The following is a 16352-nucleotide window of genomic DNA, read 5'->3' as shown; positions in this document are numbered from 1 at the left end:
CATGTTCATCTCCTGATTGGGATTCTTTGTCTCATCAATGGCCATGTTTGCATGGTAAGATAATGGAAATATTGTGTCACATGTTCATCTCCTGATTGGGATTCTTTGTCTCATCAATGGCCATGTTTGCATGGGAAGATAATTGGAATATTGTGTCACATGTTCATCTCCTGATTGGGATTCATTCTCTCATCAATGGCCATGTTTGCATGGGAAGATAATTGGAATATTGTGTCACATGTTCATTTCCTGATTGCGATTCATTCTCTCATCAATGGCCATGTTTGCATGGGAAGATAATTGGAATATTGCGTCACATGTTCATTTCCTGATTGCGATTCATTCTCTCATCAATGGCCATGTTTGCATGGGAAGATAATTGGAATATTGTGTCACATGTTCATTTCATAATTGGGATTCATTCTCTCATCAATGGCCATGTTTGCATAAGAAGATAATTGGAATATTGTGTCACATGTTCATTTCATGATTGGGATTCATTCTCTCATCAATGGCCATGTTTGCATGGTAAGATAATTGGAATATTGTGTCACATGTTCATTTCCTGATTGGGATTCATTCCCTCATCAATGGCCATGTTTGCATGGGAAGATAATTGGAATATTGTGTCACATGTTCATTTCCTGATTGCGATTCATTCTATCATCAATGGCCATGTTTGCATGGTAAGATAATTGGAATATTGTGTTACATGTTCATCTCCTGATTGGGATTCATTCTCTCATCAATGGCCATGTTTGCATGGGAAGATAATTGGAATATTGTGTCACATGTTCATTTCCTGATTGCGATTCATTCTATCATCAATGGCCATGTTTGCATGGGAAGATAATTGGAATATTGTGTCACATGTTAATTTCATGATTGGGATTCATTCCCTCATCAATGGCCATGTTTGCATGGTAGGATAATGGAAATATTGCGTCACATGTTCATCTCCTGATTGGGATTCTTTGTCTCATCAATGGCCATGTTTGCATGGTAAGATAATGGAAATATTGTGTCACATGTTCATCTCCTGATTGGGATTCTTTGTCTCATCAATGGCCATGTTTGCATGGGAAGATAATTGGAATATTGTGTCACATGTTCATCTCCTGATTGGGATTCATTCTCTCATCAATAGCCATGTTTGCATGGGAAGATAATTGGAATATTGTGTCACATGTTCATTTAATGATTGGAATTCATTCTCTCATCAATGGCCATGTTTGCATGGGAAGATAATTGGAATATTGTGTCACATGTTCATTTAATGATTGGGATTCATTCTCTCATCAATGGCCATGTTTGCATGGGAAGATAATTGGAATATTGTGTCACATGTTAATTTCATGATTGGGATTCATTCCCTCATCAATGGCCATGTTTGCATGGTAGGATAATGGAAATATTGCGTCCCATGTTCATCTCCTGATTGGGATTCTTTGTCTCATCCATGGCCACGTTTGCATCGGAAGATAATTGGAATATTGTGTCACATGTTCATTTAATGATTGGGATTCATTCTCTCATCAATGGCCATGTTTGCATGGGAAGATAATTGGAATATTGTGTCACATGTTAATTTCATGATTGGGATTCATTCCCTCATCAATGGCCATGTTTGCATGGTAGGATAATGGAAATATTGCGTCCCATGTTCATCTCCTGATTGGGATTCTTTGTCTCATCCATGGCCACGTTTGCATCGGAAGATAATTGGAATATTGTGTCACATGTTCATTTCATGATTGGGATTCATTCCCTCATCAATGGCCATGTTTGCATGGTAAGATAATTTGGAATACTGAGTCACATGTTCATATCCTGATTTTTTAAAATTTTATTTATTGTATAGAGTCGAGGCTCGTGAAAGAGCTAACATTTATCAAACAAACAAATCAAACAAACAAGCAAACAAAGTATATAAAAAGGGGGAGCGGTCGACAAGATGGGGAGAGAAGGGGAGGAAGCACACAAACACAACATTTGAGAGCAGGGACATCGGGAGATGTTTTTGGAGGGAGAGGGCCTGGGGGGAGGTAGGATAGGTATAAAACGGAAGGAGACCAAGGACTTCCAGGAAAGAAGTCAAAAGTCACCTCAAAAAAGTGGATTTGGGGTGAAATTAGCGGGGGTAGAAAAGATCAAGGTTTTGGATTGGGGAAGATAAGAGATGGTGGTGAACAGCCGTTTTAAAGACCTGGAGGGAGGAGTGGGATTGAAGAGAGTGAGGGAGTTTGTTCCAGAGGCGGGAGAAAAGAGGAATGAAGGAGTGAAGGTGAGCAGAGAGTCTTGATTTTGACAGTTTAACCATAAGAGGGTTGCAGGCAGATCTTGTTCGACATGCAGGAATATTTGGGGGACAGAGCCCAGAGAGAGCTGGGGGAGCAAGGCCGGAGAGGAGTTGGTAGAAGACGGAAAGACCACCAACCTGCCTGCGGTGATTAAGTGAAAGGCCCTCGGAGATAGCTTCATCGCGGGAGATTCCAATGATTCTGAACGCTTTGGTTTCAACAGCATGAAGACGAGCTAGGTGTGAGGCAGGAGCACCAGCCCAGAGGGGAGAGCAGTACTCCATTGAGCTGCAGATGAAAGCCTTGTATGTGGTGAGGAGCTCAGGTGTGCCAAGGAAGGACTTCGCACGACGGAGGATGCCCAGTCGGCGACTGGCTTTGGAGGCCAGCTTGGAAATGTGGTTTTCCCAGGAAAGATCATGGCAGATAGTGAGACCCAAAAGCTTGAGTGACAGAACTTCTTGGAGAGGATTATTCAGAAAGTAGATGGGAGGGTTGTCCAGTCAGTCTTTTCGGAGAGACATCGTAAGAGTGTGAGATTTGTCAGGATTGAAAGACATGTTCCACTTGTTTGCCCAGTCTGTGATTTTGTCCAGGTCTGCAGAGAGTGAGGAGGCTGCAGACTGCCGATCTGAGGGATGAGGAATGGAGCGGCAGAGAGTGGAGTCATCAGCAAAGAGATAGAGAGGATTTTCAAGAGAGTCAGAGAGATCATTGATGAAGACCAGAAAAAGCATAGGGCCCAGAACACTGCCTTGGGGAACTCCAGCCTGAACAGGAAGAGGAGATGAGAGAAACCCATTCAGGGCCACATGTTGACGACGACTAGAGAGGAAGTCTGCCAGCCATGCGTGGAGATTTCCATGGATACCAAAGGAGGAGAGTTTGGTGAGCAGAGCGGGGTGCCAGACTGTATCGAAGGCACGTGATATGTCGAGGGAGACAGCTCTAATTTCCTGTTTGGCATTGAGGACCTCCATCCATTGTTGAGACAGCAGAAGCAGCATGTCCAGAGTAGAGTGACCTGGTCTGAAACCAAATTGATGATCAGTGATCAAGCCATTGGAGAAGAGGAAAGATTTTATATCCGAAGCAATGATGGATTCCATGACTTTGCTGATAATTGGGAGAAGGCTGATTGGTCTGTAGTTGCTAGGATCTGTTTTTGTGCAAAGCGGTGATGTTGGCTGATTTCCAAGCAGGTGGCAGTTGACCTTGAGCAAAAGAGAGGGTGAAGAGAACAGAGAGAGGGAGAGAAAGAGCGGAAGAACATGATTTTAGGACACGTGGGCTGATGCCGTCAGGTCCAGTTGCAGAATCAGAGTCGAGGGTTGACAGAAACTTTTCCACCTTGTCAGGAGGAAAGGACACGGAGTCCAGCAGCAGCTGGGTACGACTGGGTATGGTGGGTACAGAGAGGGATGGGTTTGGGACACAAGATTTAGAGGCAAACACAGAGTTGAGGCATTCAGCTTTTTCACGTGCGGAGTCAGCTGTGTAGCCGTTTGAGGTAAGGGGGGGTATGGAGGGGGAACAAACACCAGAAACAGATTTTACCAGACGCCACCAGGATTTGGAAGAGGGAGACAGATAAGAGAGTTCGGTCTTGAGAACGGAGAGATATTTTTTCCTGGCTCTCCTGAGGGTGGACACACACTTGTTTCGGGCTTTGTGAAAGGAAATGAGATTTCCTTCCGTTGGATTTGCTTTCCAGGAGAGGAAGGCAAGTTGTTTCTGGGCAACAGCCTCACCACAAGATTCCGTGTACCATGGACGGGAGGAAGGGTATGACAACTGAAGACGAGATGGGATAAATCTGTGCATGTGAGAGAGCAATTTACTTTGGAAGAATTCCCAGGATGAGTTGATGTCAGAGGTGGTAGAGATGGGAGACCAGTCCAGATGATTGATGGCTGCTTGAAGACCGTGCCAGTTGGCCTGAGTGAAATGCCAGACTCGTCGATGCTGAGCAGGCTCCTGAGAATGGTCAGAGAGATGTCCACTTTAACAAGGTCATTATCAGATGATCCGATTGGAGCAGAAGAAGAGCAGCAGACATTTTCAGGGAAGTTAGTCATAACCACATCCAGAAGAGAAGATGCTCCGTTGACTGAGATCCGGGTCGGGAAATTGACAGATTGTGTCAGTCCCAGTGAGTCGCAGAAGTCCTTTGCTGAGGAGCCATGGCTGGTGAGAGAGGTACCTACACCCAGCCAACTGGCATGGTGACAATTGAAATCACCACATATGAGGAAGACAGAGTTGGGATGAGTAGATAGAAGTTGGTCCATATTGTCAGACAGCGAGATGTAGATGGAGTCATCACTGTTTGGTGGACGGTACAACACACATATGAACAAGAGGTGGGAGCGAAGGGGAAGCCGTAGCCAGAGGTATTCCTGGGGGTGAGGTGGAGAGAGTGCAGTGCAGGCAAGTGAGGAGGAGATAGCAACCCGACCTCCAGGACGAGGCTCAGGTCTATCATACCGGAGGAGGGCGTAACCCGGGAGAGATACTAAGGAATCAGAGACATCATGAAGGAGGAAAGTTTCTGTTAAGCAGATCACGTCTGGTTTGACAGAAGCAACCTGTATGGAGAGATCAGTTAAGTTTGAACGAAGGCCCCGGATGTTTGAGGTCCATACCGTTAATGAGGAGGAAGGGGGAGCATCGGATACAGAACAGGGGGGAGGAGGGGTAGGGTAAGATGTGGAAGAGGTGGAAGAGGTAGGGAGAGCTGTTGAAGGTGTGTCAGAGATTTCAGAATAGCTCGGAGAAAGGGAAGGATGGGGCGGACAGAAGGTTTGATGGTGATTGGGTGAGGCACAATGAGGTGTTATTTGAGGAGGGGGAAGAGCGAGGCAGAAGGTTGGGGGAGATGGAGGTGAGAGTTGGAAGGGGGAAGAAGCGGGGAGGATGCTTTGAGGAGGGGGAGTGAGAGGGGGGAAATTGAGAAGAAATGAGGGTGGGGAGATTTGAAGGGGAGGGGCGAGGGGGGAGTTTGGGAGGGAAGGGACAAGGGGAGGGATTTGAAAGGGATGGGATATGGGGGAGATTTGGAGGGGAGGGGTGAGGGAGGAGTCTAGGAGGGGAGGGGCGAGGGGGAGTCTTGGAGGGGAGGGGTGAGGGGATAGTTTAGGAGGGAGGGGGCAAGGGGGGAGATTTGAAAGGGATAGGTGATGGGGAGGATTAGGAGGGGAGGGGAAAGGGGGAAGATTTGAAAGGGATGGGTGATGGGGAAGATTTTGAGGGGAGGGGTGATGGGGAAGATTTTGAGGGGAGGGGTTATGGGGAAGATTTGGAGGGGAGGGGTGAGATTGGATTTTAGAAAGTGTACGATTAATGGGAAACGAACATTTATTGCAAAATGAGTTTCTTGTGACCTTCGAGTCAAAAATACGTTTAAGGACGCTGGATGGAGGATGGAGTGCAGGAGAGTTTAGGGAATGTAGAAAAAAGGCATGATAGGAGATGGAATTTTTTTTTTGGGGATGAATAGATTTGGTGAGCAAGTCGAAAGCAGCCTTTTAAAGAAGAAGAAGAAAAAGGTGTTATAATATATGACGGAATACAGAACTTGAGGGGAAAGTGTAAGCATTGAAAGTTAATAACAGTGAAAACTATCTGGGGAAATGGGGGAGAAACATGTGGTCGAAGAACGAACGAACGAATAAGAATGAATAAACGAATGAGAACAAGAATAAGAACAGAGAAGGAAATGTTTTTTTTCTGTTTTTTTCTTAGTTGAGATTTACACAAGGAAGTAGGCTATGGGGTGAAAAGACTGGGAAAACAGAGAACGAAAGTTATTGGATCACAAACGACGGACCGCTGAGAGAAAAACAAAGCCTCAAGGTTGTACACTGTACAAGGCCTCAAGACACGACACGAATTAACACGATTTTCAATGCAAGTATGAAAGATTTGCACCGAAAATCTTCCTCGGGACACAATATACGTACACACACCATAAAATAAATACAGGTATTACGAAAATACAAATGGGAACAATTACTTAACTTCGATTTCAAATCGCTCGCGACGCAGCAAAGGCCTTGCTCGCGACGCGGCAAACAGACGATTAATTTATGAAAAAAAAATGAAAAATTTGGGATTCATTCTCTCATCAATGGTCATGTTTGCATGGGAAGATAATTGGAATATTGTGTCACATGTTCATTTCATGATTGGGATTCATCCTCTCATCAGTGGCCATGTTTGCATAAGAAGATAATTGGAATATTGTGTCACATGTTCATTTCATGATTGGGATTCATTCTCTCATCAATGGCCATGTTTGCATGGGAAGATAATTGGAATATTGTGTCACATGTTCATTTCCTGATTGCGATTCATTCTCTCATCAATGGCCATGTTTGCATGGGAAGATAATTGGAATATTGCGTCACATGTTCATTTCCTGATTGCAATTCATTCTCTCATCAATGGCCATGTTTGCATGGGAAGATAATTGGAATATTGTGTCACATGTTCATTTCATAATTGGGATTCATTCTCTCATCAATGGCCATGTTTGCATAAGAAGATAATTGGAATATTGTGTCACATGTTCATTTCATGATTGGGATTCATTCTCTCATCAATGGCCATGTTTGCATGGTAAGATAATTGGAATATTGTGTCACATGTTCATTTCCTGATTGGGATTCATTCCCTCATCAATGGCCATGTTTGCATGGGAAGATAATTGGATTATTGTGTCACATGTTCATTTCCTGATTGCGATTCATTCTATCATCAATGGCCATGTTTGCATGGTAAGATAATTGGAAGATTGTGTTACATGTTCATCTCCTGATTGGGATTCATTCTCTCATCAATGGCCATGTTTGCATGGGAAGATAATTGGAATATTGTGTCACATGTTCATTTCCTGATTGCGATTCATTCTATCATCAATGGCCATGTTTGCATGGTAAGATAATTGGAATATTGTGTCACATGTTCATCTCCTGATTGGGATTCTTTGTCTCATCAATGGCCATGTTTGCATGGGATGATAATTGGAATATTGTGTCACATGTTCATTTCATGATTGGGATTCATTCTCTCATCAATGGCCATGTTTGCATAAGAAGATAATTGGAATATTGTGTCACATGTTCATTTCATGATTGGGATTCATTCTCTCATCAATGGCCATGTTTGCATGGTAAGATAATTGGAATATTGTGTCACGTGTTCATTTCCTGATTGGGATTCATTCTCTCATCAATGGCCATGTTTGCATGGGAAGATAATTGGAATATTGTGTCACATGTTCATTTAATGATTGGGATTCATTCTCTCATCAATGGCCATGTTTGCATGGGAAGATAATTGGAATATTGTGTCACATGTTCATTTCCTGATTGTGATTCATTCTCTCATCAATGGCCATGTTTGCATGGTAAGATAATTGGAATATTGTGTCACATGATTTCCTGATTGCGATTCATTCTCTCATCAATGGCCATGTTTGCATGGGAAGATAATTGGAATATTGCGTCACATGTTCATTTCCTGATTGCGATTCATTCTATCATCAATGGCCATGTTTGCATGGTAAGATAATTGGAATATTGTGTCACATGTTCATTTCCTGATTGCGATTCATTCTCTCATCAATGGCCATGTTTGCATGGAAAGATAATTGGAATATTGTGTCACATGTTCATCTCCTGATTGGGATTCATTCTCTCATCAATGGCCATGTTTGTATGTGAAGATAATTGGAATATTGTGTCACATGTTTATTTCCTGATTGGGATTCATTCTCTCATCAATGGCCATGTTTGCAGGGGAAGATAATTGGAATATTGTGTCACATGTTCATTTAATGATTGGGATTCATTCTCTCATCAATGGCCATGTTTGCATGGGAAGATAATTGGAATATTGTGTCACATGTTCATTTCCTGATTGCGATTCATTCTATCATCAATGGCCATGTTTGTATGTGAAGATAATTGGAATATTGTGTCACATGTTTATTTCATGATTGGGATTCATTCTCTCATCAATGGCCATGTTTGCACACATGTGACTAAGAAATATCTGAACTGTGAATCCATAGTTTACTTCACAGTTTAAAAGTTCTTCCTTAGTTTTTTTTTGTGATTGTGATGTTAGTTTTTCAGATGAATTAATGTAATTATTTATTTTGTAAAGTAAATACTGTATGTTGCTGTTTCATGGACTAATACAGGTATGCTATTCATATGACATTTTTAATTCCTCACCTCATTGGTGTCAGTGATAAGTTTAAAAACGAATTCCTTCATTTCGTTGCACCGAAGCGCCATGACATCCCAAATCTACCTGTGCTTATCACATCAGCTCAGTAAAAGAATCTGTAGTACAACCACACAACACCTCATTTATGGAGAAAATGTCCAGAAGCGATACGTGCTTGCTCTTTGCCAAATCATTTTTGGTATGGAAGCTAGACTCATTATTCTTATTGTTTATCTTTAAGGAAATTATTGTTTTTTTACGGTGTAGCCTGTCTGTCGGTCTGGTGTATATATGACGTATGTCCCTTCCGCCAGCTTTTTGTGGGTTTATTCCCTTTAAAATTCGTTTTCTCTGCAACTGTTTGTCCGATTCACACGAAATTTTCACCAAAGGAGTGCCTCCTCCTGTATAATTTTTAATGATGATTATAACGTCATATGTCATGTGGTACGGCGCCATCTTGGAAAAACCAAAAAAATGTTGCATCTCTATATCGTTGAAACAGCTCCATGGCAAAAAAATGAATGGTGGCTCATTATAAAGTACTCCCCATGGGGAATAACATATGTTAATGATGATGTCATAGGTGCATCAATTATGACGTCATACATCGACAAGTAGAACGCTTGATCTGATGAGTATGGAATTTCTTGAGCGTGATCTAAGGATAAATTGGTCAAGAAAAAAATTGATGGCGTCATCAGTCACGTGGTTCGGCAGCCATATTTTTCGGTGTAGCCCATGGCGCAGCGGTTCTTAACCTGGGAGTCGTTTGGGGTTTTCTGGGGGTCATGAAGGGGTCATAGATAACATCAATTTATTGAGCCCATTTTTAGGAACCTAACAAAGGTACATACCACACACAGTATTTTGTTCGCGTATGCGCGTACGTCACGACCCCCAGGTTAAGAACCGCTGCCATAGCGCAATGCTCTCTGGAGAAGCGTTTTTTTGTCCGGTGTATGTATGTATGTATGTATGTCCCTCCCAAACGTCCACCAATCAGAGCTGAGGATCTGGTCACATGACTGGGACAGCACATCCTCCACTCAGCAGATCCTAGCCTGGCCACGCCGATGTTAGACTCACTTTCTTGTTTATTTCTTCTTTTTTAGTATACATAGTCGAGGCTCGTGGAAGAGCTAATACTAGTAAACTGAGTGGATCACGCTGCAACAGGACGAAAGGAACAGCGGAGAAAGGGGGGAGCCAAAGGCCAACACAGGTGATAGCGATAGATATAGTATCTCTCAATTATATTTTACCAAAACACAACTCATGACCAACCTCCATTGATTAGTTTACTTTCATTACGCATGCAGCCTGTGGCTGCTGGTTGCATCATTTCTAGGAACACTGCTGTGTCACTGATGCAGTGCCCCCTCGTTTCCATTAAGCTTAAGCTGGTACTCATTTTGTCAACCTCGGAAGGATAGCAGGCTGAATCAACCCACCTGGTGTTATCTAACGGCGCAACCGGGACTCTAACTCAAGACGCTAAGATCTTAAGCCAGCCACCGTAACCAGGCGAGCACCAAGCATGTTGATTTGTTACAGGATTGGCTTAATTAAGGCCGGCGGAATTTTAATGCAATGTCATTTAGATTAATTTGCAATATTTATGCCAGCAGAGCAACGTAAAATTCTGTTTTTAAACAAGTTGTGAAATTATACCACTTAAACAAAAGCAAATGCATAAATCGAAATTTCGCAATAATTATCATCCTGGCTCTATTTATTCAATCCAAAAATAGTGGCAGCACAAATTCCTCCTGACAGTTCGTCCAATTAGCTGTGTGTACGAAACACTGACTGCAAGGTTCGAGCTCCTTGGCACAAGCAGACTTCATATCGGGATGGCACCGTTTACGTCCTCCCAGCACGTGCATCAGCTGTGCACCAAGGGATGGCCCACTTGCATGCAGACCTCCCTTGGCCTTGCACATCTGCTGATGGAGACACTATGCTGTTGGCACCGATTCTCAGGCAGCACCACACTTGCTCGCCATGCAAAATGTTGCACTGTAACTGTCTGCTTCGCTTGACAATTCACTGGAAGTGTTCCTGCTCCCAGCACTGTGCCTTTATGGGAAGAGCGGCAAATGAAAGCATGCACAAAGTGGACGTGGAACAACCTGAGCTTACCTTGGAAGAAAAGCGGGCTCAGCCCAAGATAGCCAAAGCACAGTACGAGTGCTACATTAAAATTGAAAGAGACCTGCCATACAACAGAAAAGGTGAGCAAATTATGATGGTAATAATATCATGTTTATATTATATTATTATGCAAAATGTTTGTAATATATTATATTTTCGATATAGTATTTGTTACATATTTATGTGAATGTATGTGAATTACCATTCAGGTCTTTGCTTATCCGTGTGTAGTATATTAAGTTGTTGTGTAGTTGTTGTGGTTGGAGGGTCAGGAGCCCTTCTGAGGGAGTGGCCGGAAACGGAAGTGACCGGAAACGGAAGAGAAAAAGACACGAGGAAAAAGGACGAGTATTATTCTTCCTCGCCCCGCTCCGACAAAAGGTGGGATCGACCATGCGCTGCGTGGAAAAGCGGCGTTCCGATCCGAAGCCTGTCTGGCGAGAGGAAGTACCGGGACGTGTACCTGCCCGGTGGAGACGGCAAGTTGACGTGGGGCCGTGCATCGACCCGCGTCTGGCCTCGTTCGCGGCACCGTCCAAACAGACGTGTGCGGGTCGCACGTTGGGGCCTAACGCGCCTTGCAAGCGGCGTGGGGTTTGGCTTGCTTTACCGTATCCGCTTCGCGTGGCCACGAGGGGCTGCAGCCACGGTGCCTGGTACGATACCTGCCCGGTGGAAACACGTCCACCCGGGGTTCGTTCAACCGCCCGAGTGCGGTGACGGCGACCATCATCTTGGTCAGGAGGGGCCCAGAGACATTGTGCGGGACCGAGACCAAAAGGGTGTCGTGAGTACTCACCGGGACACACGTATATAAGATGGCCATCTTACTCATAGGAAAGTGCTTGTGAATTGGGAATTGTTGATGGTTGTATATGGTTGATTGCTCGGGGAAAATCTCCGTGGTTGTGTCATTGCAACTGTATGGTCATTCCCATTGAAATATATCCTTGAACGTCAGTTGTCTCTTGGGTGAAATTCATATGGATTGCGTGGCGAAAGCGCATATATAATACAGCTTTCTGGCGAAGTTCCTCTCACGGTCCGGGGGTCACCGAGACCAGGTATTCACCGAGGGGACCACGTAACAGAATTGGGGGCTCGTCCAAATTACGATTTGCGGTTTCGCAATTGGGTCTACGTCCGGGATTTAAAATTGTATAAAATAATAAAATAATAATATTTTATTAATTAAAATTAATTAATTAATTATTAATTGGTAAATCTTTTTTTGGAGAAATTGGGGTAAAGTCTTGGGTGAAGGTTAACAGGTGTTAACGATAGACACCATGGCGTTTGTGGCACAGAACTTTGGGGTAACCCCGAGTGAGGCACAGTTCCGAGCGTTGCTAAAGTCGGACCTCTTGAAATTGGCCAAACATTTTAACTTGGAGGTCCGAACTAATTTGAGGAAGGCAGAGTTGCAGGCCACGGTGATACAATCTATGGTGGGATTAGGAACATGGGACGAGTTAGCCTGGGAGTGGCTACCCGAAGAACCAGAAGACGTGGAGCTCCGGAAACTGGAGTTGCAATTACGGAGCCAGGAACGGATTAAAGAAGAAGAAAGGAAAGCAGAAGAGAGGAGAGAAGAGAAACAAGCAGAGGAAAGGAGAGTGGAACGAGAACTCCAGGAAAGGTTAAAAGAAGAAGAAAGGAAAGCAGAAAAGGAAAGAGCAGAAGAAGAAAGGAAAGCAGAAAAGGAAAGAGCAGAAGAAGAAAGGAAAGCAGAAGAGAGGAGGGAAGAGAAACAAGCAGAGGAAAGGAGAGTGGAACGAGAACTCCAGGAAAGGTTAAAAGAAGAAGAAAGGAAAGCAGAAGCAGAGGAAAGGAGAGTGGAACGAGAACTCCAGGAAGGTTAGAAGGGAGAAAAGCAGAGGAGAGGAGAGCTGCAAGGGACCTCGAAGCAGAGGAGAGAAAAGCGGAAAGGGAATTAAAGGAACGTGACATGGAGCTTCAGCAAGAAATCAAATTCAAGGAGCTGGAGTTAATGAGAGAACGGGGAGAGGCACCACCCTTGCTGACGGGGTCGACACCTAACCAGAAAACCTGGGATGTGGGCAGACATGTGAGGCTGGTTCCACCGTTCAGTGAAAAGGAAGTCGCGAAATTTTTCCCACACTTTGAGAAAGTGGCTCGACAATTAAACTGGCCGGAGGAGGCCTGGACCATACTCGTGCAAAGTGTGCTGGTGGGGAAAGCTCAGGAAATTTATTCGGCGCTACCAATGGACCAATGTGCAGATTATGAGGTACTGAAGAAGCACATCCTCAAGGCCTATGAGTTGGTTCTGGAAGCTTACAGGCAAAAATTCAGGAATGCCAGGAAGAGGGAGAGTGAGACCCATGTGGAGTTTGCCAGAGTGAAAGAAAACATGTTTGATCGGTGGTGTGAGTCAAAAGGAGTCGGGAAAGACTTCGAGACATTGCGGGACTTGATCCTGGTGGAGGAATTCCAGCAGTGTGTCCACGAGGACATCAAAGTGTACCTGCAGGAAAAGAAGGTACCAAAGTTGTGGGACGCAGCCACCATGGCAGATGATTATGCCTTAACCCACCGAATAGGGGTCCACGAACCTAACTCCTCGCCTAGATCTCCGCAGGGGAGGTGGGGAACAGCAGGTGCGGAGAACGACCATACATGGCGGCGGCCTCGAGATGATTATGGGGACAACTATGATACCCCACCGGTTCGAAATCAGAGGGATGCGGGCCCAAGACAAACTTATAGTTCGGGGGGCCCGAGGCAGACCCCGAGTTTTTCCTCCGGGCCTACTTGCGCGTTTTGCAAGAAACCTGGACACTTGATGTCCAGTTGTTACCTCATGAAAAGGGACAACCCAGAGCGGAGTCCGACTATTACAACTCCGAATGCGATGGCGAGCGTAAGAAATCGCCATCAAAAGGGTTACCAACCATTTATTTCAGAAGGGTTTGTGTCACTGGATGGAGCCTCGACTAACCGGAGACCGGTTAGGATATTGAGGGACACAGGGGCCCATCAATCTTTAATGCTTGAAGGCATTTTGCCATGGTCCGAGGAGACGGCAACGGGGGATAGTGTGCGTTTACAGGGGATCGGGGGCGGTGTTAGTGCTCCCCTTCAGGTCATCCAGTTGGAGTCCGATTTGGTGTCAGGACCGGTCACCGTCGGTTTACAAGCCACGCTTCCTGTAGAGGGTGTATCTGTGGTTATCGGGAATGATTTGGCCGGGGGTCAAGTTTATGGTAACCAGAGGGTTGGTAAAGAGCCCAGCAGGGAAAATAACACCACACCAGCTCGGGATGGCGACAAAAGTGCCAAGTTATTTGTAGGGGGACTGAACTTCAAAACAGAGGAAGAAGTTCTGACCTCTGTCTTCAACAGATATGGGCCGCTGGTGGAAGTGCGGTTGGTAAGAGACTGGGAAACGCAACAGTCAAGAGGGTTCGGCTTTGTCACGTTTGCCAGCACAAAAGATGCCAGAGAGGCAGAGAAGAATTGGAATGGCAAGGATTTGGAGGGTCGGACCATAACAGTAGGGAAGGCATTTCGTAGGCGTCGAGAGGTCTACAGGAGAGGACAACTGGGCGGTAGTTTTGGTGGTGGCCGCAATCAATATTATTATGGAGGCTCCCTGAGTTACAGCAGCTCCCGAAGGAAGGATTGTCAAAGTAGTGGCCGAGAAGGAGACCGCTATTCAGGGGACTACAGGGACAAGTGGTCCCACCATAATTATTAGGGAAGTTCTGAGAAGTTGAAGCACTGAAGGTGGCGGAGCCGCCGAGCCAAGATTCCTACACGAATTAACCGTGAACGCCGTTCCTAAAGACGTCCATGTAGTGAACTTTCATGCACGGACTAACCGTGAACTCCACGTTCCTCAAGGCGCCCATGTAGAGAACTTTCCTGCATGGACTAACCGTGAACTCCGCGTTCCTAAAGGCATCCATGTAGTGAATACTCGGCTTGGCCTCCCGGAAAAAGTGCTATCGAGTTGCCTAACTTTGGATCTTTGATCAACCCCTTAACCTTCATTCCCAAGAAACTGACGGTCAAAGCCAGAGGGTTGAGTTATCTGGTTTGTTTCTCCAAATTGGCCGGCAAAGAAAGTTTTCGCTGGGTTCAAACTTTCTTTCTTGAAGGGGGGGAGTGTTACATATTTATGTGAATGTATGTGAATTACCATTCAGGTCTTTGCTTATCCGTGTGTAGTATATTAAGTTGTTGTGTAGTTGTTGTGGTTGGAGGGTCAGGAGCCCTTCTGAGGGAGTGGCCGGAAACGGAAGTGACCGGAAACGGAAGAGAAAAAGACACGAGGAAAAAGGACGAGTATTATTCTTCCTCGCCCCGCTCCGACAAAAGGTGGGATCGACCTTGCGCTGCGTGGAAAAGCGGCGTTCCGATCCGAAGCCTGTCTGGCGAGAGGAAGTACCGGGACGTGTACCTGCCCGGTGGAGACGGCAAGTTGACGTGGGGCCGTGCATCGACCCGCGTCTGGCCTCGTTCGCGGCACCGTCCAAACAGACGCGTGCGGGTCGCACGTTGGGGCCTAACGCGCCTTGCAAGCGGCGTGGGGTTTGGCTTGCTTTACCGTATCCGCTTCGCGTGGCCACGAGGGGCTGCAGCCACGGTGCCTGGTACGATACCTGCCCGGTGGAAACACGTCCACCCGGGGTTCGTTCAACCGCCCGAGTGCGGTGACGGCGACCATCATCTTGGTCAGGAGGGGCCCAGAGACATTGTGCGGGACCGAGACCAAAAGGGTGTCGTGAGTACTCACCGGGACACACGTATATAAGATGGCCATCTTACTCATAGGAAAGTGCTTGTGAATTGGGAATTGTTGATGGTTGTATATGGTTGATTGCTCGGGGAAAATCTCCGTGGTTGTGTCATTGCAACTGTATGGTCATTCCCATTGAAATATATCCTTGAACGTCAGTTGTCTCTTGGGTGAAATTCATATGGATTGCGTGGCGAAAGCGCATATATAATACAGCTTTCTGGCGAAGTTCCTCTCACGGTCCGGGGGTCACCGAGACCAGGTATTCACCGAGGGGACCACGTAACATATTGTATATAATATTTTGTATTTATTGTATATATTGTATTGTATTTATTTTAATAGTATACCCGCTCACGAGGGAGCGGCAGGGGGAGTTATGTTATTACCCTTAATATTACTATTATCGCCAATTTTATTATTCCTATTACTTATGTTAGATACAAACTTATGTTTTATTATTTTTATGTTTTATTATTATTATTATTTTTTTTTTTTAAATTACTTATGTTAGATCAGGTCATTGAAAAGATCAGACCGTGCCTCACCATTCAAAATTCCCGATAATAAAATGTACTTCCACAAGGGTGTAGAGTGTATGCAGGATGGCAATGTCGCAAGTCACAAAACCCCTTGGGGAGTGGGGATATTGTTTCGAAATATCATTCATGTTATTCTATTGTCATAGGTGTTGTTATTACCTCCACCACCAAAGGTGGATGGAGGTTATGTTTTCACCCCTGTCTGTCTGTCTGTCCGTTTGTGAACAAGATATCTCAAAAAGTTGTGGACGGATTCGGATGAAATTTGGCAGAGATGTAGCGGATGTAACAAGGACGAAATTATTAGATTTTGGTGAAGATCCCGATTCGGATCCAGCTACTAGAATTTTT

The 16352-nt window shown here is 45.0% G+C and overlaps 1 protein-coding gene across 9 annotated transcripts in view; it reads left to right on the top strand.

The window, feature by feature from the left end:
* LOC137431757 (calcitonin gene-related peptide type 1 receptor) overlaps window positions 1-16352 on the top strand; it is a 358961-nt gene that overhangs the window by 236229 nt on the left and 106380 nt on the right. For 8 of the 9 annotated variants that reach the window (XM_078782434.1, XM_078782436.1, XM_078782441.1 and 5 more), the window contains one exon: window positions 10612-10774. The exons of the other annotated variant lie outside the window; for it this stretch is intronic. In XM_078782434.1, the coding sequence (XP_078638560.1) occupies window positions 10612-10774 (163 nt within the window). The remainder of the gene's footprint in view (window positions 1-10611; window positions 10775-16352) is intronic. 9 annotated transcript variants of the gene reach the window in all.

This window comes from Myxine glutinosa, chromosome 7, assembly GCF_964187855.1.
Source record: "Myxine glutinosa chromosome 7, kmMyxGlut1.1, whole genome shotgun sequence".
Lineage (NCBI taxonomy): Eukaryota > Metazoa > Chordata > Myxini > Myxiniformes > Myxinidae > Myxine > Myxine glutinosa.
This window is presented reverse-complemented; position numbering and strand designations above follow the sequence as displayed.